General features: G+C 42.4%; 1 protein-coding gene across 1 annotated transcript in view; it reads left to right on the forward strand.

Annotated features, from left to right (window-relative positions):
- EXT2 (exostosin glycosyltransferase 2) overlaps positions 1–23,701 on the forward strand; it is a 129,426-nt gene that overhangs the window by 84,927 nt on the left and 20,798 nt on the right. Inside the window, exons 9-10 of the mRNA XM_006212324.4 lie at positions 1,646–1,835; positions 10,257–10,423. Coding sequence (XP_006212386.1) covers positions 1,646–1,835; positions 10,257–10,423 — 357 coding nt within the window. The remainder of the gene's footprint in view (positions 1–1,645; positions 1,836–10,256; positions 10,424–23,701) is intronic.

The following is a 23,701-nucleotide window of genomic DNA, read 5'->3' on the forward strand; positions in this document are numbered from 1 at the left end:
TTATTTACTCTCACTCTTTTTTCCCAGTGTTCCAAAGTGATGTGCTTTGCTGTGGTTTTTGTTTCATTTTTTTTTATTGTTTAATTTTTTAAAATCTTTTAAAAATTCAATGTACTGATACGTATTTGGCCCTTTGAGTCTAAAAATTTGCATCTCATATCTTCTGTTCTGAACACTTAATTTCTTTGGTAGTTTTGTTTCTTTCATGTTCTATGTTTTCTTTTTCAGGAGCCACCTATTAGATGGATGTTGGATCTTCTGGATTTTCTCATCTTTTCTGTCCTGTTTTTCATCTCTCTTTGTTCACTGGACTAGAATATGCTATCTTTATCTTTCATTCTTGCCTTTTAAAAAAATTCTAAGGTAGCATATTTTTAATTTTCAAGTGTTCTTTCCTATTCTTTGATAGATCTTTTAAAATAAAAATAGCAATTTATTCTTATTTTGTGGATGAAAAAATCTTTCTCTGAGGATATAATTTGTTGTTGATGTTTTCATTTCCTTCTGCTTCTTTTATTGTCTCTGTTTCCTGAGTTCCTGTTTTTCTCTTTGTTCATTTGCTTTCTCTTGTTCATGCTGAAGATGTTCTTGAAATGTCTGATTCTAGGATCTGTCTGTTATTAAGAGAGAAGCACTAAAAACCTGATCAGAAGTTCTTTGTTTAAGAGAAGTGTGTTGTCCAGAGGACTTTACTGTAAGATGGAGCTTCACTGTAAGATGGCGGAGCTTCACTGGAAGATGGTGGGACTGCACTGGAAGATGATGGGGCTTCACTGTTAGATGATGGAGCTTCACTGAAAGATGATGGAGTGGCATGTGAACCACATGGCTGCCAGTGTTTTGGGAACTGGAGGGGGAAGAAGGCCGTAAAGCTCATCATTCAAAAGATAGCCTTTAAATGCATTTCCCTCTCATCTGTGCCTATGTTTCCACATCTAGAGCTTCAATTTCCTCAGAGAATAAACCTCCCTTCTCTAGCTCAGGCGTGGAAGGAGAATAGTTTTCTGGCTGAGTGGGCAGGTGTCAGGAAAGGCTTGTGCCCTGGGTTTGTCACTGCTTCTTACACGTATTTTAACCAGTCCTCCTGTTTTCAACCCCATCTTCTTACCTCACAAGGTCCCTCCCAGCATGCTTACTGAGCCTTCGTGGGGTAACATTTGGGACCTGTTTGCCTTGTTGCCTCCCTGCTTTTATACTTGGGTTTCAACTCTCACTCTCTTGCTGTGTCCCCACATTCTGGGCCTTGACAGTTGTTCAGAAACATGTTCATGCTGCTCATCAGCTGCTGTCTCTGTTCTCATTTCATTGTCCGGGTTGATTAATATCTTGTATCTATTAACTGCCTCTTTGGGTGGGGTTGGGGGAAAACGGAGATAAATACACGTGTTTAATCTGCCATGTTTAATTAGAAATCTCTTCTCAGCTGTGGAAATTCTCTGTTCCTTATTCAATAGTATCAATCAATCAAAGAGAGTCAGTACAAGTTTGAGGAGGGGAAGATTTGAACAGTTGTTTAGCTCTTGGATTGGTCGTGGTAAAAGCCACCAAACCCCCCATGTTCACATTTAGAGATGATGCTGGGCAGGAGGTCCGCCCCGTTGTTACTAGGTCCTTCTCTGACCCACGTTAATCTGTTCTGTTGCAGAAGTGGGGCAGTGTGAGCAACCCACTCTTCCTCCCACTGATCCCCCCACAGTCGCAAGGTTTCACAGCCATCGTCCTCACCTACGACCGAGTGGAGAGCCTCTTCCGGGTCATCACTGAAGTGTCCAAGGTGCCTAGTCTATCCAAGCTGCTAGTCGTCTGGAATAATCAGAATAAAAACCCTCCAGAAGGTAAGAAGAGTGGGGAGATGTATGCTCAGGAAAGGTCTGGTTTGGGGCCAATTTTGAATGGCCAGAATATTTGCGTCCTTTGTCTTAAATGAGTTTTCCTACTTTGGCAACCGTAATGCCATTTCCGAGGCAGCATGACCCTAGTTTTCTCAGTCGTCTCATTCTTATTCTGGGGTGGCCCATTTAACTCTGAGCCCGTGGCATGCTCTGTAGCCACCAGTGTTTGAGGGCTTAGGAATCAATAGGATCAAAGGCCATCAGCCTTGGGAAAACAGATCTCAGCCTCCCTCAGCCATCTCAGCTGATCTGTTTACATGAAAACTCAGTTTAAAAGGCATTAGTTTTCTCCTTCCTTATCTCGGCTCCGGCTCCGATACTGTGCTCTTCTTCAAAAAGGATGGCCTCACCTCTGATGGGGAAAGTCAGCAAAGCGTGCCCTCCCCAGGCTTGAATCAGTCCCTGAAAGTGACTTCCCACTGGTTCATCCTTGATCACTTTGTTCCTTGCCTTGGCCACCCCCGTAACCTGTTGGCTGGCAGCTAGGGTTGAGGACTGTTTGATTAATGGGATTTGTTTTTAATTCAGGACGCATAGAGTGCGTTCCACCTGCATTTCGTTTCTCATTCAGTTCGTCTATTACTGATCCTAATCCCAGGGACTTCAAAGCTCCTGCCCTTTATAGCCTATTAAAGCCAGGAAGTTTCTGATGGATTAGAGCAAGGAATGAGTTTGAAGTTTGTAATGTGCACCACTATCACCGATAAGGTCTAGTTTATTGCCTGACAGTAGTATCTGCACTTTTTATGGCTGTTCCCTTTTAATTGGTTATACTGAAGTCGGGATAGTCAACCCTGGAAACTCCCAGTAGTAGGTCCATAGTCTAGGCTGGGAGAAGAACATACTGCTGTCTGCGAGGCAGCTCAGAATTTAAATGCCCTCCTGAGACACTTAAAAACTCTTATTTGGTGGGACTTCTGGTTCTCTGAGAGAATCAATATTTTCTTTTTAGATTGAGGGAGTCACAGTTTAGTAAACAAAGTAGTTATTTTAAATGAAGGCCTATATTATACCCTAAAACACACAGCTTTTTAAAATTAATATTAACTATCTTTTATGCTTAGTTTTTTTCCTCCCAACATCTAGTTTTCCGAATTTTTGTTTTGTTTTGCTTATTTGACTCTCAGTAAAGGAGAAAGAAAGGGAGAGAAGAAAAAGGAAGGTGTTGGCACCAGGCACCATCTAAGCAGGAGGGCAGAAGAGACTGACCGGAGGGAAGGAAAGCAGGAGGGGACAAAAAGGAGCAGTGCAGGGAGGGTCGTCGGAGACCCGGTTCACGGCCCATCGCCTTTCCCCAAGTGAGGTGGATCAGAGGTCCTGCCTTGCTGATTCTCCCCTCATTTGGAAAGGAGGGGTTGTGTTTTCAGAAGGAAGGCCGTGAGTCCCTCGTGTACCTTGCTGCACACGCTCCTGCAGGCCGAGGCCACCAGCTTTCAGAGGGAGCTCCCCACCCCCACCCCCAGCCTCCTGCCAGACAGGCAGAGTTCTGGGGCTAAATGCAAAGGAGACTTCTCCTTAGAAGCCTTGATTAGGCACTCTGGGCTTAAGGGGAATTACTCACTGTGAATCTGAGTCACTTCTTCGGGGCAAGTGTCACTGCAGACTATGAGAAAGCAGAACTCTTTTTCTTCCTCCTTGGTCTAAACCCCTACACTGGTGTAACTGAAAACAAGAGAATGAACCTAGGTTTTGGAGCTGGGTGTTCAGTTTTCATTTTTGGTACACCCTACTAAAGTATAGTGGTTTATTTTATGACCAAGAGTTTAGTTTATTTTTGAAATATTTTGGCTCTAGGGAGGAAAGAAAGCCCGCAACTGATGAGGCCCAAATTTTGACACGTTTAGAGACTGGACCAGCCTTTTTCTAACAGTGATTTTCAGGTCAGGGCTCTGGCGATGTGGTTGTTTGGGGGAGAATGTGAACCATGTTTAATCTTCTGTGGGGTGTTTGTTCAGTTGGTAAACGGGGCTGTCAGTTCTGGCCCTCACGCCAGCAGAGACATCTGATTTTTCATGTACAGCATTAGTAACATATATATTTTCTAAAAAGCAAGTCCAAGGCTTTGAAATATTAGAGGCAAAAGTGATGTTTTTCACTTTCTCTACATTTACTAAAATAAATATTGTGGTTAACATGTCTGCTGCTGGGAGGATTAGTGTAGGCAGAAATCCCCCCCACCCCTGCCTTTTTCACTCCAACCCAACCAAATATTTTTTTTCTTTTTGGTTACATTTAAGCCCAAATTGCTGGGCTTGAAGTCTAAGTAAATACTTAGACTAGGCAATAGAAATTTCCAGCGAGCTTTCGTCACGTTGGTTTTGAGCTCTGTCAGAAGAAAAGGCAAGCCACTGCCCTCCTCCTCCCCAGCTCTTCAATTTCCAAGCTTGATGGATATACAGGTTATTTGGCTTGGCCCCTGGCCTCACTCTGAAGGAAGCTGTCACATTGTACGTTTTAGATAGGTTTAACTCAAATCTTCTGTTTTAACTGATTTCAGTTTTAAATTTGAATTGATCTGAGGACCATGGGCCACCCCCTGAGCCCCGCCCCAGCTTCAGAGTATGACTTTCATGGTTCTTAGTAGGTGAGATGGGATTGGCTGAGCATCCAAGATGGTCAACTCAGAAGAGGAAACAGAAGTAGAAGCAGCAGCTCCCTTCCTTCTGAACTGAATTCTGGGACTGTGGGGAGTGAGGGTCATGGGGACCTGCTGTACCCCAAGCAGCTCAAGCACTCCTGGAGTGAGCTCAAGATTTTTACAGAGATAATCTGATCGTTTATTTTGAGGATCTGTGGTTGTGTTTGTGACAGTGATCTCCAGGATGGCCTTGGGGTCATGGTCAGTCAACCTGAACATTTTGTAGTACCTTTGCCAAGTTGGGGAAGAATTCTCTTTGCTCGCGTCTCTCTTGGCATTCAACTTGGAGAAAACCATTAATCAATACATATTTTTAAAAAATCCTTAACACAGGGAGTTCTTTTTCTCCTTCAAGCTGGAATAAATTTCAAAACTGTAAAGTTCAGCTGGCTCAACTGTTTGTTTTTCATAAATTCGGCAATGTTTTTGAGAAATCTTATTTTTCAGACTACTTTGTGTGAATGGAAGGTGACACTTCTGTTTCGCAAGGTACAAATTCACTGATGAGGACACAAGCTACAATTCATGCTGTTCCATATAGAATTTAAAGGATTAAGGAAAAAGACACCCCATCTGGGCTAAGCAATGGAGTAAAATCCTGAAGATTTCTAGCTATGAACCCTTTCCTTCTGTGTCCTAAGGAGTCACCTCATATTCTTTTGTCTGTACCTCTTCAGGTTGTCAGAGAAGTGAAGTTCCTAAGACTTCACAAGAATCCGTTTGTGAAGATGAGAATGATGCCATGTGATTATAACCGAGTATTGTATACCTTTTCTATCTGAATAATAGGCACTGCGCTAAGTGTGTCACACATCAGGTATTGTCTCTAGTCCCTGTGACACACCTGCAGGGAAGCAGTTATCATCCCCATCTTACAAAAGTGAAACTCAGATTAGTTGAGTAATTTGCCTCAATCACAGAGCTGCAAAATGGCAGAGCCAGAAATAAACACAGGCCTGTCTGGATCCAAAGCTCGTGCCTGTGCACTGGGCCCACTGGATCTATTCAAGTTGCCATTTAGTGGGAGGGAAATCATCGTGCTTCATCAGTTCTCTGCTTGCGATTATGTGGATGAACCAGGTCCTTATCAGGGGCTCAGGGTAAGGCAGAAAAGTAAATCTATTCTTTGGAAAGTACTAATGGAAAGGGAAAGAAAGCTCTCTTCTCTCTCACCTGTATTTTTCCTTTTTATCTCGTGCTCCTGTCCTACTTTTAAAAACAGAATCGAAATCCCATATCAGAATTATCTGCTTTAGGGCAGGGAGTAATTTCAATGCATATTCTTTGATTGCTGCCCTCTTATCCCTGTCTTCCACAGAAGGAATACTAAAGCCTTAGAAAATGGTAGTTCCCTTTTTTAGAGGCTTATTTTATTTGAAAATGTGAAAACGAGAAACTGGGAATTCCATTTGGAACCCTGTCTTGTGGTAATGATGGTTCGTAGACAGCTGGACTGTTGAGATGAAGACGCCTTTTGCCAAACCTGGCTGGCTATCAAGGCCTAACTCAGAACAGGGGAAGGTAATCACTTTTCCAAAAAAGCCATGATTCATTCTGCATTTCCATCTGCACCTCATATCATCCTCTTTGGCCTTCATCACTCTCTAAAACTTCCCCAACAAGGACTTTACAGAGGCAAGTTAGTTCTTTATGGACATTGTCCCGAGTAATTTGTGGGGTATATGAGGGCGAAGATGTGGAATGCTGTCTGTTGAACATGGTGTGCACACTCCCCAAGTAAAAGTCTTGGTCTCCTCCAGGGTGGAGGAGTCTACACTTAACGCAAGCAGCAAGCCTGTGTTCTGTACTTATTGCAGAAAGAGGGGCCGTTTGTTGCTTTGTGAAATTAACATGGCAGAAGTTCCATGTTCTTTTGTTTCATTAGTATGTTAGGTTTTCATAGTTCTAGAGGATTAATGGCAGGATTCTGTTTATCTGGAAGTGGTCATTAAAGATACAAACTAAGGACATGCCACTGGATCATCAGAGTAATGTACCAGACATAACATGTACCGCTTTGCCACCACTGCCTAAGATTCAAAAGAATCCTTTGGTCTGTAAATAGATGCAGATTTTCAAGGAAAAGTTCAGCTGCGTTTAGTGGGTGTCTACCATGTGCCAGGATCTGTGCTGCTGCATGTTCATGTTCATTCTCACACCTCACCTGTGAAGATAGTGTTACTATTCCATGTCCATCATCAAAGAAACAGGTTTAGTGATTGGCTTGTTCACGATCACATGGCTGGTAAGGGATACACCTGAGATTTGAAGCTCTTTCCAAAGAGTGTTCTTTCTATGAAATGTTACTGCCTTATACAGTCCTAGGACCTCAGAGGCATCTTACTCGGTCTCTAAAGTTAGTACAGTTCAAGTAAAAAGGCACATTGTGTTGCTGAAGGCCTTTCGTTCCGTCAGAAAATTCTTACTTATTTTGAGTCTAAGTCAATTTCCCTGTAGCTTTCACCTAACCTTTGGTCACGATTCTAACCAGAGAGAACAATTACCTTCTCATCTGATAATCCTCCTGATATCCCTAGTGTATTAGGCAAGGTCTGGGTGTGAGACGAACCACATAGTAACTTGAACAGGAGAAGTTTAATATAAAGAACTATTAACTAGGAATAGGAGATTGGTGACTAACTGATAAAAGAGTTCCAAAGACCCCAGGAAATAAATCTGCTGAGCCCCTTCCTCAGCTGGGTCTGAGGTTCAGACCGGATTGGAGAGAGTGTGGCTGTAGCCCACTGCATAGTGAAGTTTCTCAGGTGCCACAGACCAAGACTAGAAAGCAAGAAACCAGCCTCCCCCTTGGATACCCATGGAATTCAGCAGGAAGCTGGCCAGGGTGTGTAACTGGACTTGCTGGGCGTCGGTTCTCTCGGAACCACCCATGAGGAGAAGCTTGGCTGAGCTGTTGCTGAGAGGGCTGCAGAACCTGCTGGGAAGCTGCCTGCGGAGGTGCTGTTGGACTCACTGGGGGGCATGGTGGGGTGTTTACAGAACCTGCTGGGAAGCTGCCCTTGGGGGTGCCACTGAAACTTGCTGGAGAGAAGTGCCACCAACTCCCTGCCTGCTGGCCAAGTACCAAAGAAGCAAGTAAAAATGGCACACCAGAACCAGGAAGAAAAGCCCCTTTCCTCCCAAACTGTCCCTCCAGCGCCGTCTACTGACAAGGCTCTACGTGGTGCCAGATGGCAAAGGGGGAAATGGTTACAGGGTCTGGTTCCAGTGTCACCAACAGGGCAATGAAGGGTGAATTTGAAGCTGAGAGACAGTACGTTGGCATGTCTAGTTTCTTTGAGCACTTTGTAGAAATCCTGGATTCAGGTACCTGCGCTAGCATGACTCCTCATGAACTATCTTCCAGTTTGTTGGTACTTCTTTGCTATTGTGATACCCAAACCTATATTCAGGGTCTACTACAGAGGTTCCCAAAGTGCAGTCCAGGGACCCCTGAACATCCCTGAGGTCCCTTCAGATGGCCGTTCAGGTGAGGTTAAAATTCTTTTCATAATAATGCTGAGTCGCTTCCCTTTCCCACTCTCGTTCTCTCACAGTGTGCAGTGGAGGTTTCCACAGGCTGCACGGCATCGATGGAACATGTGCTCGTGTGGTCTTGGTTTTACATTTTCCTTCGTTTTAATTTAGAATACAGTAAATTGTGTGTGTGTGTGTGTGTGTGTGTGTCCCACATAAATAAAACCTCTTTGGGCTCCTCAACAGTTTTTAAGAGTAATTTAAGACTACAAAGGAGTCTTCACACCAAGAAGTTAAAGAACTACTTGTCTAATAGGTAGAGCTATAAATTCCTTCACTTTAGATAATACCGTTCATTCATGTTTTATAAGGATTTGGAGATTTATGACAGGGATTTATTTTTATCTATCTGGCAGGGGGAATGGGAATGGGAAGCAAACAAGAAAAAGGATGACTGCTGGAGAACCTTATTTAACTTCATTGTTCTGTTCCAGATTTAGAGAAACATGTGATTTTCAAGCTGCAATAGATGGTGCAAGTCCTACTTGGCCTTTGATACTAAACAGCTTCAGATTCAAATACTAGCTTATCATTTATTTGCCAGCCAACTTACTTAACCTCTCTGAGCCTTGTAAATCCCATTTTGTAAATAACTTCTGTCCCATAGGGTTGTCATGCCCCATAGGATTGAATGACATTACATCTGTGAAGTGTCCAGCATATGCTGGTTGCTTAATGAAAGTCTCCTTCTCTGTCTCTGCTTATTCTTACCCTGAGAGGAAGGGACTTGCCTACGAACCCCGTGGATGATGCCAAGTTAGATCTCTGGTCTCTCAGTCCCATGTCCGTCCAGTTATTCCAAAGGTATTTATTGACTATGTAATTCTGGGCCAGGAATGGAACTACAATTAACTACAGATTTATTATTGATTAAAAGGCAGTGACCCATAGCATCACTTCCTTGGTCGCCAGTTTAGTCCTTTTCCAAACATGCTTCTTTTGGAGTTGGCCACTTTTTGGGGCTCTGGGCTTTTTTTAGACTCTGGGCTTGTTTAGAACCGTGAATATCTTCCTTAATTACAGGGCCTCTCGCTTGCACAGGCCTCTTCCAAGATCCTTGGAACATCCCAATGCTTTGTTATATGGTAAATTATGCAGAAATAAGATATTTTATCTGCAGCCAGTTAGGACAGGCTTTTTCCCTCCCGGTTTTCCCTCTGTCCTACTTCTCCTTAAGTATGGTGACTTTGGAGTGGCCTCAGGCATTTTTGGGCCTCAAGACTCACAAAATCTCGATCTTCCCACAATTCCGCGATGGGCTTTTGGAAGCAGAACGATTCCTTTTCTACTCTCATTTGACAAATCATGCGTGAAGAGCAAACTGCCCTCTGTAAAGAAGCCTGAGTTCTGCGGACATGGGTCCTGTACCGAAGAAGTATTAATTTCATGCTCTGCTAAATGTAACATTTTAAAATAAGGAACCTGAGGTTGGATTGCTTCAATCATTTCAAAGTAGAATGGGAAAAAATGTAAAGCAAGTCATGAGCTGGTGTTTCTTGTATACCAGAAAATCCCACGTAATTGGACCTAGACATTTGATATCTACTTTGTAAATTGGTCCTGATGAGAAACCAAACCCAGTGAGTCAGAAGAGTGGGGCCGTTGAGGGGGTGAAGTGCTAAGTTAGGAAAGCTAAAGTCATTCAGGGCCACAGTCTTGTCGGGGGTGGGTCTGGCAGCACTGGCAGCTGTGGGTGATGGCGTGGTGGAGGTGGGTACCTGGGGACGGACGTCTTCATCTTCAGCACGTGTATTTCCCAGCAGAGCTGCAGCAGGTTTGGGACCGGGGTGCTCCTACCTGAAAGGATTTTGCATAAGTGGTAGAGTCCTGATGTTCAAGCCATGGGCCTGAGAATGAGGCAGTCCTCTTGTCATTGTGACTGTCATCAAGTCATTATGCTCCTCTGTCTCTCAGTTGTGAGTTGAAGCCAATTTGTGGATTCTGATTCAGCCAATATTGAGAATTGTTAGTGTTGTAAGGATGTAGAGAGGATAGAAATATGGATAATATAAAATACTATAAAAATGCATTTGTAAGAACTTCCCCTTGAGCAGCTGTACATGTGGATTTAATGAGAGCCATGGGTGTAGGTTGATTCTTCCATCTCATTTGTGTTTCGATGCCTTCACCAGTTTCTCTCCTCACAAAAGTTACACGAGTAATAAATGCCTTATTTTTTCTTTTTCCAGATTCTCTCTGGCCCAAAATCCGAGTTCCGCTAAAGGTTGTGAGAACGGCTGAAAACAAGCTGAGTAACCGTTTCTTCCCGTATGACGAAATTCAGACAGAGGCCGTCCTGGCCATCGACGACGACATCATCATGCTGACGTCGGATGAGCTGCAGTTCGGCTACGAGGTAGGGAGGCTTCAGGCGGCACGTTCACACGCCTGCTGTTTATGGCCTGTTACCGCTTGCCTTTCCCAGTAAAGAGGATTATGTTTCCTTCTCTGAAGTCATGATTTCTAAATCCTGCTAGAGTCCAAAAGCCGTGCCCAGGAGTGTGGGTTATGAAGCTGTTTTTTAAAACTTTGGGGAAACCCTATTCCACAGTGACAACTGTGCCCTCCATCAGTTTGGGGAACTCCCAAGGAGAGTCCCAGGGGACATTTTCAAAAGCGCGTCCATAGCGTTTAACAAGCACTTAATTGATGTCTCCTTGAATAGCACTTCCCCAGCTCAAGCAGCTGGCCATGGCAACAATAAAAACATCAATACGCAAAGAAGCTGGCGACACTGACAAACAGAAAGCAGACCCTGCTGATGGCTTTCTTTCTGAGTTTTAAGTGGAGAGGCTGGTTGCCTGTCTTTGGGGAGAAACACTGTCTACCACCGTTCATTCAGTGCGGCTGATGGATTAGGCTGGGTTCAAGGGTTAAGTATGGAGACCAGGAAAGGTCTCCCCGGGGGAAAGTGCCAGAGCCGAGGCCTGGTGAAAAGCAATAGGAATTGATGAGCCTGTCAGGGAGGATGTACCCGAGATGCATGATGGCGACAGGCAGAGGCCTGCGGCTGCAGGGGGATGACGATGGTATCAAGGCCCAAGCAAAACAGAGTGTGGAAATCAATTAGCTACAGCCGCACAGGGGAAAGTGGGGAAATTTGTCCTCTGTAGTCATCCTGCCTTTGGGAGAGAGGTAACCATCTTCTTTAGCTGACTCAGGATTCGTTCAATTTAATAAGGTTCTAAGAAATCATGACATTTTATTTAATGAAGCCATATTTGGTACATGTATTTTTTATAAAAATTTATCGTCTAATCCTTAAATTAAAGTGGATTTTAAGGGGAAGAAATAGAAATTCCCCTACCACCACCACCACCACAAATTAAAAGTGCAAGTTTTTCTAGGTTTTTAATATAATACGTATATTTATACATCAACTTGAGTGTAGAAGAAATTATTGTGAAATTGGCTGATATGTGATACCCTGGTCCATATATCGATACTGGTCAGTAAAAGGCATGAGAGTAGCTAATAAAACATACACTCATCTTTCTGGATTTATTTCTATTCATAGAAATGTCTTTTATATCATCACATCTAGAGTGTTGGATGATTTTTAGCATATTATCATTCCCATTTTTTAAAAAAGCAAATTACCTACTTATTTCTCTAACCAACTCATGGCAAAAGACCATTTTTTTTTCTGCCAGTGTTTTCACTCTCCATTGCATGTAATGATTTCAAACTATACCCATGTGTTTATTTTTGTGGTAAAAGGGAACATTCCAAATGATGTGGTCAAGATAGTCAGAGTGCTGCCTCTTTGATACTTTCAATTGAGCTAAATGAAGTCTAATAACAGAAAGGTAGACTAGATGAATTCTTTTCAACTTCGGATTGAAACCTTGAGATCTCATGACTGTTGAAACCTGGGATCTCTTTCAACCTTGAATTTGTTTCAAGCAAAAGAAAAAAATGTGTTGATGAGAGGAAGTGCAAAACCCAGAGGGACTGAGCTTGAATCTTCACCTCTTTTCTCTGACGCCCTGTGTTTATTCCACATTACCTCTAGGGAAGTAATTGCACATCAGAGGAGCAGAGAGGCAGGGAAACCCCTCATCTCCATCTTTTCCAGATGCTGTGGAAGGAACAACTTTCCTAACTACCGTCTTATGCACCTTACTATGTTCCTGTCAATTTACTGGGTGTTTACATACATTACTTATGATCTGTTCCCAAACCTGCAAGGCAGTTATTGTTTTTCTCATTCCTTACTGAAGCTAAGCAAGGTTACATAACTTGCCTACATTCACACAGCTAAATAAGTGGAGGAGTTGGGATTTAAATCCGAGTCTGTGTGACTCTGTACTGTCTCCCCTGAGGATTTTACCCTGTCAGAAGCTACTGGTCCTCAGAACCATCACCGTATCACTCATCCATCGCTAAATCACTTTGATGCTAAGAAAAACAAATGCATTTCTCAGGCATCTCTACCACTGGTGCTTTAAGGCAACTTTGTGAAGTTATTTCTTGCATAGTAATTAATATTATGAACAAAGTTAGGATGGCTCTGGGCCCAAATTTCTACTCTGTCACCATGGACAACTTATTTAATATCTCTTGGTTGTAGTTTATTCTTCAATAAAATGGCACTAACAACACGTACTTCGTTGGGTCATCATGTCCCTTAGGTAAGATAGTGTAGTGCCACCAGCTGGACAGTGCTCAGTAAGTGCACGTTCTGGGTGGTGGGCAGCGTGCTCTGCACTTTACGAGATGCCACTGCTCCCACAACTACTGCTGATTCTGCTGGTGATTCCACTGCGATTCGTGAGGAGGGTTGGCTGTTGTTTTCATCACTCAAAAGGGACACTTCTCTTCTGAAGAGAGTACCCAGTTTTGTGTTGAGTCGGAAGACAAAAGATGATGGTGCTCCTAAAATTACGTTTTTTATGCCAAAGCTGAGGATTATGTTCATGCAAGCTTGACAGATTAAGTGAATAAACAAATCATAACATAAATGTGTTTCTTGGGGAGTTACGCTGGAACCCAGAGCTGCTGGTTTGTCACAGTTATCACGGTGTATGAAGATTATATCTATCTTGATTGCTGTTCACCCTTCAGCACTCAGCTCAAACAGTTGCTAACTCAAAGAAGCTTTCAGAGTCTCCAGATTGGAGCACTCTGCCTCTTTGTAAGCACACAATTAACTGTGAAGTGTGTTGTTTAGTGTCTGCTTTTCTTCTATAATGTAAGCCCCGTAAGGCCAAGAACCATGTCTTGCTGATTGCCGTATCCTCTGTGCCTAACCCAGTTCAGTCCATTCAGCAGTCACTCAGTAATATTTGATGGCTGAATAAATCATGACCACCAGCATGCATGTTTTCACATAGAGGACAGGTTACTCTGGCCTACATGCCTTTCTGCTTTACTGGGGTTCGTAATCTGAAAACAGACATTGTAGAAAACAGTGTGAGTTCAGAATGTTTAACGTCAGTCTACCATGTGACCCTGCCATTCTCCCATGGAGATTTACCCGAGAGAAATGGGAGCATATGAATACACAAATACTTGTACTCTAAGACAGGTATTTGTATTTGTGCTTGCAGCTTTTATTTGTAATAGTCAAAAACTGGAGGAAAAAAAATCTATCAAAAGTTGAATGAATAAACTAATTGTGGTATATCCATACAATAGATTACTACTCAGTAATAAGTAGATGAGCTATTGATACATACAACAACATGGATGCATTTAAAAATAGATATACCAAGTGAGTGAAGCAAGATGAAAGAGATAACATATTTTATGATTCACTTATAGAAAATACAAACTAATCTCTAGCGATCGAAAAATCAGTGGTTGCCTGGAAAAGGGGTGGGGGAGGGTCAAGGAGCAGGAGGGGAGCATAACAAAGGAGCACAAAAAACTTTTAGGGGAAATGGATATGTTCACTATCTTAATTGGGATGATGGTTTTAGAGGTGTATACAAATGTCAAACACACCAAATTATGCACTTTAAATAGGTTCAGTTTATCTTATGTTGACTGTATTTCCAAAAAGCTGTAAAAAAAATGTATTTATACTCTTGGAATAGCATAAAAAATGAAATGCTTGAAAAATGTAATGAAATGTGTGCCAGATAAGTTCATTGAAAACTACAAAACATTGCTGAGAGAAATTGAAGAATAACATCATAAATGGAAAGATGTATCATACATCTGGATTCAAAGACTCATTATTATTAAGGTGTAAGTTCTCCCCCAAACTGATATATAGATTCAAAGCAGGCCTGGTCAAAATCCCAGAAGGCTTTTTAAAAAATTGAAATTGACAAACTAGTTCTAAAATTGAAATGGAAACACAATGGGCCTGAAAAAGCCAAAGTAATTTTGAGAAAGAAGAATAAAATTGCAGACTGCCTTATTTTAAGACTTTTATAAATCTACACTAATGGAGACATTGTGGTATTGGTGTAAACTTAGGCATATAGACCAATGAAATAGAATAAAGAGTCCAGAAATAGACCACACATATGTGGTCAATCAGTTTTCGATAAAAGAGCCAAGTCAGTTCAGTAGAGATGGGACAAGCTTTTCACTAAATATTACTGGAGCAATTTGATATCCATATGCAATTCAGAATGGATCCTAGTCTTAAATGCAGGAACTAAAATGATAAAAACGTCTTAAAGAAAACAATGGAGAAAATCCTAGTGTACCTGAGCTAAGCAGTGGTTTTTTTTTTTAAATAGGAGACAAATAGCAAGATTTATAAAAGAAACCAAAATGGATAAGTTGGACTTCATCAGAATTAATACTTTAAAAAGACACATCTGAGGAAATAAAAAGGCAGGTCATAGATGGGAAAAAATATTTTCAAAATATATAACAACGTCTCATTTCTATAATAAGAAAACAAGTCAGTTAAAGATGTGCAAGAGATTTAAGCAGTTACTTTTAAAAAGGAGATACAGAGATGTAAACTAACATGAAAACACTCTCCACTTCATAGGCATTACGGCAATTCTAAAGTAAAAAGCGCAATGAGTTACCACTGTATACCCACTAGAATGACTAAGGACTAATGGCTGCTACATTCTTGCTTCTGCAGGTTGGTCTGGGGGCCACAGTTGGTATTTACAACTTTCTTCTTATTGCTGCCCACCCCACTGCCCTCTGTCTCAGCCAACACTCTTGCATGTTCATTTCAGACCCAGCTTCTTTAATGGCTCTAGTGCTACTCAGACTTTCTGTTTCTTCTTGTGTTAGTTTTGGTAAGTTGTGTTTTTCAGGGGATCTGTTCATTTCATCTAAATTGTAAAATACATTGCTTTAAATCATTTGTAATATTATCTAACTGTTAAAAGTCTATAGGATTTGGAATGATGTGCTCTTTTTCATTCCTGATATTGATGATTTTTGTTTTTTCTTGATCAGCCTTGTTAGAGGTATATCAGTGTCATAATCTTTGCAGAGAGTCAACTTTTGATTTTGTTGATTTTTCTTTAGTGTATATTTATTTTGTATTTCATTAAGTATTCTTTTCTTGATTAATTTCTTCCCTGACTTTGTTGAGTTTAAGTTGCTGTTACTTTTCTAACCTTTTGATTTGATAACTTAGATCATTGATCTCAATATTTTTCTAATATATGCACTTAAAGCTGTAGAGTTTTCCTTAATTACTACTTTAGGTACCTTCTCAAGTTTTGATTTGTCTTATTTTTATTATCCTTAAATTTAAAATATTTTCTAATATCTATTGTAATGTCTTCTTTGACCTATAGTTATATAAAAGTATAGTGCTTACTTTTGTCAGTTTTTAAGGTTATCTTTTTCTTTTTGATTTCTGATTTGATTCCACTGTGGTCAGAAAATATACTCCATATGATTTCATTATGTTGTAATTTATTGAGACTGTATGGCTCAGTAAAAGGTCTTTTTCGTAAATGTTCCATGTGCCTCTAGAAAGGTATGATCTTACTAGTTCTGTTATGTAAGGTTAGTTACACTGGTATTTTTAATATAACCAGAACATCACCTTGCTTGTTCTTCTCTAAAATAGACATCTTCATTTCTGATTTGGTTTTGTGTATGTGTATGTATGGCCTTTATCATTTCTATAGTAGTTAAATGAATTATCCTAGTTCAAATAAAAAATGGTTTAAATACAGTATGTAAAATGTGAGACTCAAAAGAGAAACCATGCAGCAGACCTTTCTTATTGTGGCTCCAAAGAATTTTTAGAGAAAACCGGAGAGACAGAGGTGTCTCCCCATGTGGGAATTTTTCAGAAAGGGGCCGCCAGCAGTCCTCCAATGTCTAAGGTGATTTTTCTGGTCCTGCCTGGAGCCAGAAGAATAGACCGAATGACTTCCTAAAATCCCTCCGGTGTAACAAATCTAAGGGATCAGAATGCAGGCAAGTGTGTAAGGTGTGGTTGCATGTGGAAAAGTGTCAAAGTTCTCTGCATAAAAGTCCTTCTCTTTCCTGTGAAGCCCAGAGAGGCTGCATGTGTGAGGATCCAGGGATATTCGGAGGGGATGGCCAGTAGCATGTTAGGCATGGGAGGGAGGGCACAGCAGTTGCCTTCGCTGGAGGAGAATGTGGTGACCCGAGGCCTGTTTTGATCATGGTTCTGCCGACACCTCTTCTGAGGCCTGACATGTAGGCTCAGGCACCAGAGTCCCAGCATGTGTTTCACAGACAAGAGGGCATTTTAAGGCGGTGCTTTTATTAGAGGATTGAAAGCATTGCCTTACAGAGATCGTTTTAAAGTAACAGGCTCCATGGCTTGCTTAAGGGACATCGTACACATAGGGAATGTTAATACTGTGTACTGGGGTCCACAAACAAGGCCGCTGCACTAGACGTGACCCACCCCAGCTTCCCTGCCCATCTGGCTGAGAGGATCCAAATCTCCACAAGCCTGTTAACCGTTCGTAGCACCCCAGTCGGCAAGCTCTGTTTTAAAGAAACCTGGTGTCAGAATTTGAAGGGACCTTAGAGATCATCCTGTCACTTCATGCTTTACTGCTGAGAGAACTGAGGTGTGAAGAGGTTAAGTTACTTCTCCAAGGTGTTAAGTGTACAGTGAATATAACCCTTTGAGGGACACTCTAGCAAGATCTTGGGAACGAAAGGCCAGACCTTGTAGGAAAGCCCTTTTTTCCTCCAGTGTCTGTGACTTGAGCACAGACATTTGGATTTGAGACCTGATGCCTGGGTATCGTTATTTATTTAATTGGAAGAAAACATTGGGGTCATTTGCCTGTTTAAATGGGTTATATTCCCTGTTGGAAGGCGAAGAGCTTTGGGAAACGTTGCACTCCCTCTCCAGCCCCAAAATCAGGAGTGAAAGAATGATCTTCTCTGGCCTTGCGTGTTTCTGACTTGTTTGACAAGCTCTAGTGAGCTACCAGATGTGGAAATTCTTTTCAGCCTGGGATAATTTATTTATCTGTTTATATATTTTACCAGGGAAATATCTATTGAGTTCTTGATACTCATTTGCAAAGAGCTCCTGGGGGAACAGTAGCAGTGTATAGTCTTACTCAAATGTTTGATTTCCCCCACCCCACCTCCCAAGTCTGTCTGCTTTTATTTCAGTCCTAAAAAGCTGGGAAATAAAATGCAACTTGTTCCTCCTCCCCTCCCCCGCCTTTTAAGAGAGGCAGTTTAAAACATGTGGCAGAAAATGAGCCACGCAGACTTGGCTGGATGTATGAACCCGTGAATTTATTTTTCCTTTCATACTTTGATCCTCATTTCCAACCATAAAAATTATTGGTAGCACTTAAGTGTTGAGCATTTTTCACCTGAGAGATGTGAAACACTCTTGGCTAATAATGCGGGTTATAAAGTCAGTCCTTCGTGTGGGAATGGGAATTGACTCGGAGCGACTGTGTGGTGTTAGTGCACAAAACGCTCATGCCTTCTTTTCACTGCCTGGGTGTCCCACAGGTGGTGGCGGCTAGTTAAACCTCGTGGGTGCTAATAAATTATGGGAATTTATTTGGATTATTTTGCTCACGATTCCCCAAGGTAATGACAAGTACATACTTGTAAAGAATCATGAGGAGACAGCAAAATAGTACGGAATGCCCCACTTTTTTTTTCCCACAAGAATGTAAAACCATCTCTGAGTGGGTTTTCCTGGTGTAGGAAGCACCAAGAGGAAAGGCACCTATGTTAGAACAAGTGGGGGGTGTGTGGTCACATGGAGTCATCGCAGACTGATGTGACGAGGGCGGGACTTGTGTTCAGGTTGATCCTGGAAGGAAGGAAGCTAGGTGGGCTTGGCCGCATAGGGCTGGCTGATAGACAGGCTAAGAGGTCAGCTGAAATGCTGAAAGCAGTGAAGAGAGTAGGTTTGTAAAGAGGTGTGTGGTCCAGGCAGTCGGATCACAGGATGAATTAAAGATGACAGACTGAAGACAGGGCAAGCCAGTAGATAATGGTAGTGGAAAATCTATAGACTTAATGTTAATCTGGATTGAAGAACCAAGGAGAAGGAAAAGACAGGCTTAGCCATAGCTCAGATTTAATTGGTGAGGGAGCCTGGCTACTTGGAGAATTCTGGAGCTGAGGCTCTATATAACAGTTACATTTTAAACTGAATTAGTAAAGTTTATAGCTGTCTGTATATTCAGCCAGGGAGAGTGGGAGAGGTGATACACTGTGTGATTCTAAATAAACTGTCCCACTCTTCCTCTTCTTACTGGGAGAGCAGAAGGATGGAAACTGCCTATCATAGAATCGGACTTCATAATAACCTCTTTTAAAAGCTAGTGGATAACTTTCTAAAGAAGGCTCTCTCTGTCCTTCTGTGTGTCCCTCTCTGAGCTGTCTGCCCGTGGAAGTGCCACAAGTACCTGGTCTTGGACAGGGTCTCAGGATTGTTTGTCATAAGCCTTGTGGCTATGATCCTTCTGCTAGGGAATTAACTGCTTTCTTCCCTAGACACAAGCCCCAGAGTCCTAAACCTGAAGCTGTGCTCAGGGTTGTTGGGAATCCAGGGAGAGTTTTCTTGCTGGTCATGGAACCATCTGTCTCACCCTGCCGTGCGTGGGCCCTACGGCAGGCTTATACCCTTTGCGTTCATCTAGGCCACCGAGAAACTGGGTTCTTACAGCCAAGAGTAATAAAAATGCAACGTTCCTAAAGCAGGGCCCCAAAATGCAAGAGGCATCCCTGCAGCAGAAAGCCTCTTTATTGGAAGTGTCTCAGCTTTCAGTGAGAACCAGTGCTGCAGACTTCCATTCCTTGACCTCTTGGGCCTTCATGTAGTCTGACCTAGTGGCTGCCTGGAGAGACTGGGGATTCAGGTGTTTCCTTCTCATCTCTGGATGACGGATGGTTGCAGCATTGTGCTCTGGGGCCAGCACTGGAGTCAGTCCCCGTGGCTGCTGGTGGACAGCAGGCACTGGGAGTCCCAGTGAGCCGGGTCTGTCTTGCACAAAACCAAACCTTGCCAGGGCGGTTCTGGGTCAGCATTTGTGCTGGGTCTGTGCTAAAGCTTTACAGTAGCTAGAACCCTTTTGCCAAAGCTGAGCTTTTTGAAAACCAAAAAATGTTTAGGACTTGCGGCGTGCCCTCTTCACTTAGTATCTGAAGAAGCTGGTGGCTGGCAGCTCTTTTCGAGCCTGGCGTGTTACATCTGAGCGAATAACAGTTCCCCTCTGAGTCCCTTTCCTGGCTGGCCACCATACGCATCAGTGCAGTATTGAATATTGGAAGGACGTCTGTCTATCTTTACCTCTGTGTTTTCACTTTTCTTAAGTACAGGAAGAGTTGCCTTTATAGAGACTTGTCTTCAGAAGAGGGAGTGGGCCAGATGCTCATCCTGTGAGTGTCCCTGCCCACGAGGTATAGTCAGAGCACCCTCACAGGAGACCTGTGCCAGGCTGTGATCGGAGGGGAGTCCTTTCTAGAGAATTCCCACCTGGGGATCTTCTCCACAGCACTTCAGGCGCCCTGTTTTCAGCCTCGAGGAGGACTGACTCCTCTGTCAGATCTGTCCTGTCTCCAGCTTGCATTGATTTACTCTCCCAAGGCTCACGGGACCTGGGGGGAGAACGGTTCACGTGTGCCGCTGCTGAGCGGCCGCTGCTGAAAGCCGACCCCAGGCCGCAGGCCGGAGCCCACGGAGGTGCTGAGAGAAGCCGCAGTCAGGTTTGACCTCACAGAGCTTTTCTAAAGCACCCAGTCCCCGTCGGAGAATAAGTCAAACAAATATTAAGGGAAGGAAATCGAATATGTCTGCTGAACATTGAAATAACATCTGATGGTTTGAAAAAGCACCCAGTTGGGAATTATAATATAGTGACACTTTTTCCTTCCCCACTGAGCAAATTAAAACAGCAAGCCCAGAACGTGTTTGCCTAGCCATTCATGCAACAGCCAGGCCAGGACTCGGGCTCCCTGCCCCAAAGAGGAGGGCACGTGCCGCCTGCTGGCACAGCCGACCCTGGACGGGCGTCTCGTCCTCACAGACTCCCATCCCACGGAAGTCCGGTGAGTTGGTTTTGCTGTTTTCTACAAGCGCTGATTTTGTGTCAGGCTCTGCTGGTGAGGAAAGACCTGTCCTGACCTCTCCACTCCCAGCCCTGTGCCCCCGCCACGCCTCACCGTCTTTCCTGTCTGCAGCCCCGGCAGGCCCACCTGGCTCTGTAGGTTCCGGGCCTCCAGGACTAATGCTTAGAATGTGGGATAGTTATTTTTAAGAGGTGTTGGTACACTTGATGGTTTAAAGAATGTGTACTTCCCCTCCCCCTACTCAAAAGGAGATAACTACCATGATATTCCAGCCCTGAGAGGATCCATATGTTTGCGGGCTATTGTTCTAAAACCTTCCTGTTGTCTCTTCGGGATTGATTACAGGCTTTGGCCTCTCCAGGAATCCAGAGCTTCAGGATTTGGTTTATGATTTGGGGATAGGGGGAATTTGTCTTGCACGGGCTGCTTATCTGCCTTGATTTTGATAGAGATGCTTAAAAGAGGCGTGCGTGCAGGACTTGGCACCGGACCAGGGGAAATGAAAGCCGCGGCAGCATCCCTGCGCTGAGCTCCTCCAGCGGCTCTCAGGAGGGCGGCGCCTGCAGCTTTCTGAGCAGAACTCTGATGTGATTCCCAAATGTGAAGCCGCACCGTTCGTTGCCAGTCGTAAAACTGCCCACACAATTGTGAGTTTGAGACAGTGGTTGGTGGTTGCTATTGCATTAGACATGGTGAGTCCCCATTTTGGCCAAATAGAAAGAAAATTTTAAAGCATCGGAATAGTCCCCTGCCCTTAGAAATGTCACAGCTGGGAGAATGAATCTCAACAAAGCAAGGTGAACTATCAGTGTGGTATTAAATTATAGCTCACCTCTTAGATCCGATTTGTTTCTTGGTGCTCAAAAATTGGTGGGTAGGATTCACATTCTTCATGATTGCAATATGTTTGCTACTGTCTCTTGACTGATTTAGATGAAGAGTTGGCAACCATTAAAAATAAAATTTCTAGGTTCCCATCCAGTTGCTGGGTTGGATTGGAGGTATGAGGGGTGGGGCAGAGGTCCTGATCACATGATGACACCCTGCTCCTGGAAGGGGAAAGAAGGGGCTAACTTCTTACAACCCAAGCCACTAATTATATCCATGGCATAGATCTGGGGCTGGGTTGAAAAACTCCCCTTTAGTGCAGTCCATACAGACAGGATTGTGTCTGCCTGGTTTACTACTATATGCCTAACACTCAACACATAGCAGGTGCTCAGTACGTGTTTATTGACTGGATGAGTGAACTTAATGTGATTGAACATTGACTTTCTTATATATAGTTTCTACAAGTGAAATTATTAGGAGTTTTTCAAAGTTAAATGATTCTGTAGTTTATATTTAGAGAGAGAAATCTGGTCTTCTCCTTGCTGGCCTGCTAAACAGAGCAAAGAGTAAACTTTTACACTGATTAACTGAAATTGAATCATGGACTTAAATGTAAAACAAAACTATGAAACTTTTGGGAAAAAACTTAAGGAGAAAAATCGTCAGGATTTAGGGCTAGACAAAGAGAAGTGTGGTTCATAAAAGGAAAAACTGATAAATTGGACCTCATCAAAATTTAACACTTTTGCTCTGTGAAAGACTTTGTGAAGAGGATTAAAAGACAAGCTACAGACTAAGAGAAAATATTTGTGAATGACATACCCAACAAAGGACTAAACCTCTAGAATTTACAAAGAACTCTCAGAATTCAACAGTAAAAGACAACCTGTTAGAAAATGGACAAGGGACACGAGCAGTTATGTCACTGAAGAGGATATACGGATGGCAATCAGCACATGGAAAGATGTTTGACATTGTTAACCATTAAGAAAATGCAAATTAACACCGTAATTATATATCACTATACACCTCTCAGAATGGCTAAAATAAAAAAAAATAGTGACAAAAGCAAATGCTGGTGAAGAGGCAGAGAAACTGGATCTCTCTTCCATTACTGTTACGGAATGGTACAGCCACTCCAGAAAAACCGTTTTGGCAATTTCTTATAAAAGTAAACATGCAACTACCCTATGACTCACCAGTTGCACACTTGGGCATTTATCCAGAGGCAAGAACATTTATGCCCACACAAAAACCTATACGTGAATTTTTGTAGCAGCTTCATTTGTACTGCCAAAAATGAATCAGTCCAGATATCCTTCAGGGGGAGAATGATGAAACAAACTGTGGTACATCCACACCATGGAATACTACTCAGCAACGAAAAGGACCAAACTATTGATACACAGAACAACTTAGATGAGTGTCTGGGGAATTATGCTCTGTGAAAAATGCTAATCCCAAAAGGTTACCTACTGTATGATTCCACTGATTTATAGCCTTCTTGAAATTGCAAAGTTGTAGAAATGGAGAACAGCAGTTGTCAGAGGGAACCTGGATGGGGAGGGTCTATAAAAAGTCAACATTAGGGACCCTTGTGGAGATGGAAATGCTCTGTATCTTGACTGTATCCATGTTGGTATCATGTTGTCATATCACAGTATAGTTTTGCAAGATGTTACCATTGGGAGAAACTGAGTAAAGAGCACAAAAGATCTCTCTGCATAATTTCTTAACAACTACTTTTGAATCTACAACTGTCTCAAAAAAAATGTTTAATTTAAAACATACTGAGAGCTCAGTAAGTATCTAAGAGTTGAATGAGTAGATGAATTAATAAATAGGAACACTCAAACCTCTCCATCCCTAAATTATGACTTTAGCTTGCTGTGGGATTGTCTTTCTAGAACTTGATATCAGGATTAATATTTTTAAGATAGGTGGAACATCTTTGGATTTTTAAAGAAATGCTATTGAGGGCATCATCTGTTTTGATAGTTTGGACTTTATTCTAGTTTTTGCCTTTTAGTGTAAGCTATCCCAATTGATTTTGGGGGGGAAATAAATGGGATATAAATAAGTGATTTAAAAGAGTTCTTCTACTTCTTTTTTTTTTAAACTTTTTATTGAAATATAGTCAGTTCACAATGTTGTATCAGTTTCTGGTGTACAGCATAATACTTCAGTCATACATGAACATACGTATATTCATTTTCATATTCTTTTTCAACATAAGTTACTACAAGATATTGAATACAGTTCCCTGTGCTATACAGTATAAACTTGTTTATCTATTTTATATTTATTAGTTAGTATCTGCAAA

This window comes from Vicugna pacos, chromosome 10, assembly GCF_048564905.1.
Source record: "Vicugna pacos chromosome 10, VicPac4, whole genome shotgun sequence".
NCBI lineage: Eukaryota > Metazoa > Chordata > Mammalia > Artiodactyla > Camelidae > Vicugna > Vicugna pacos.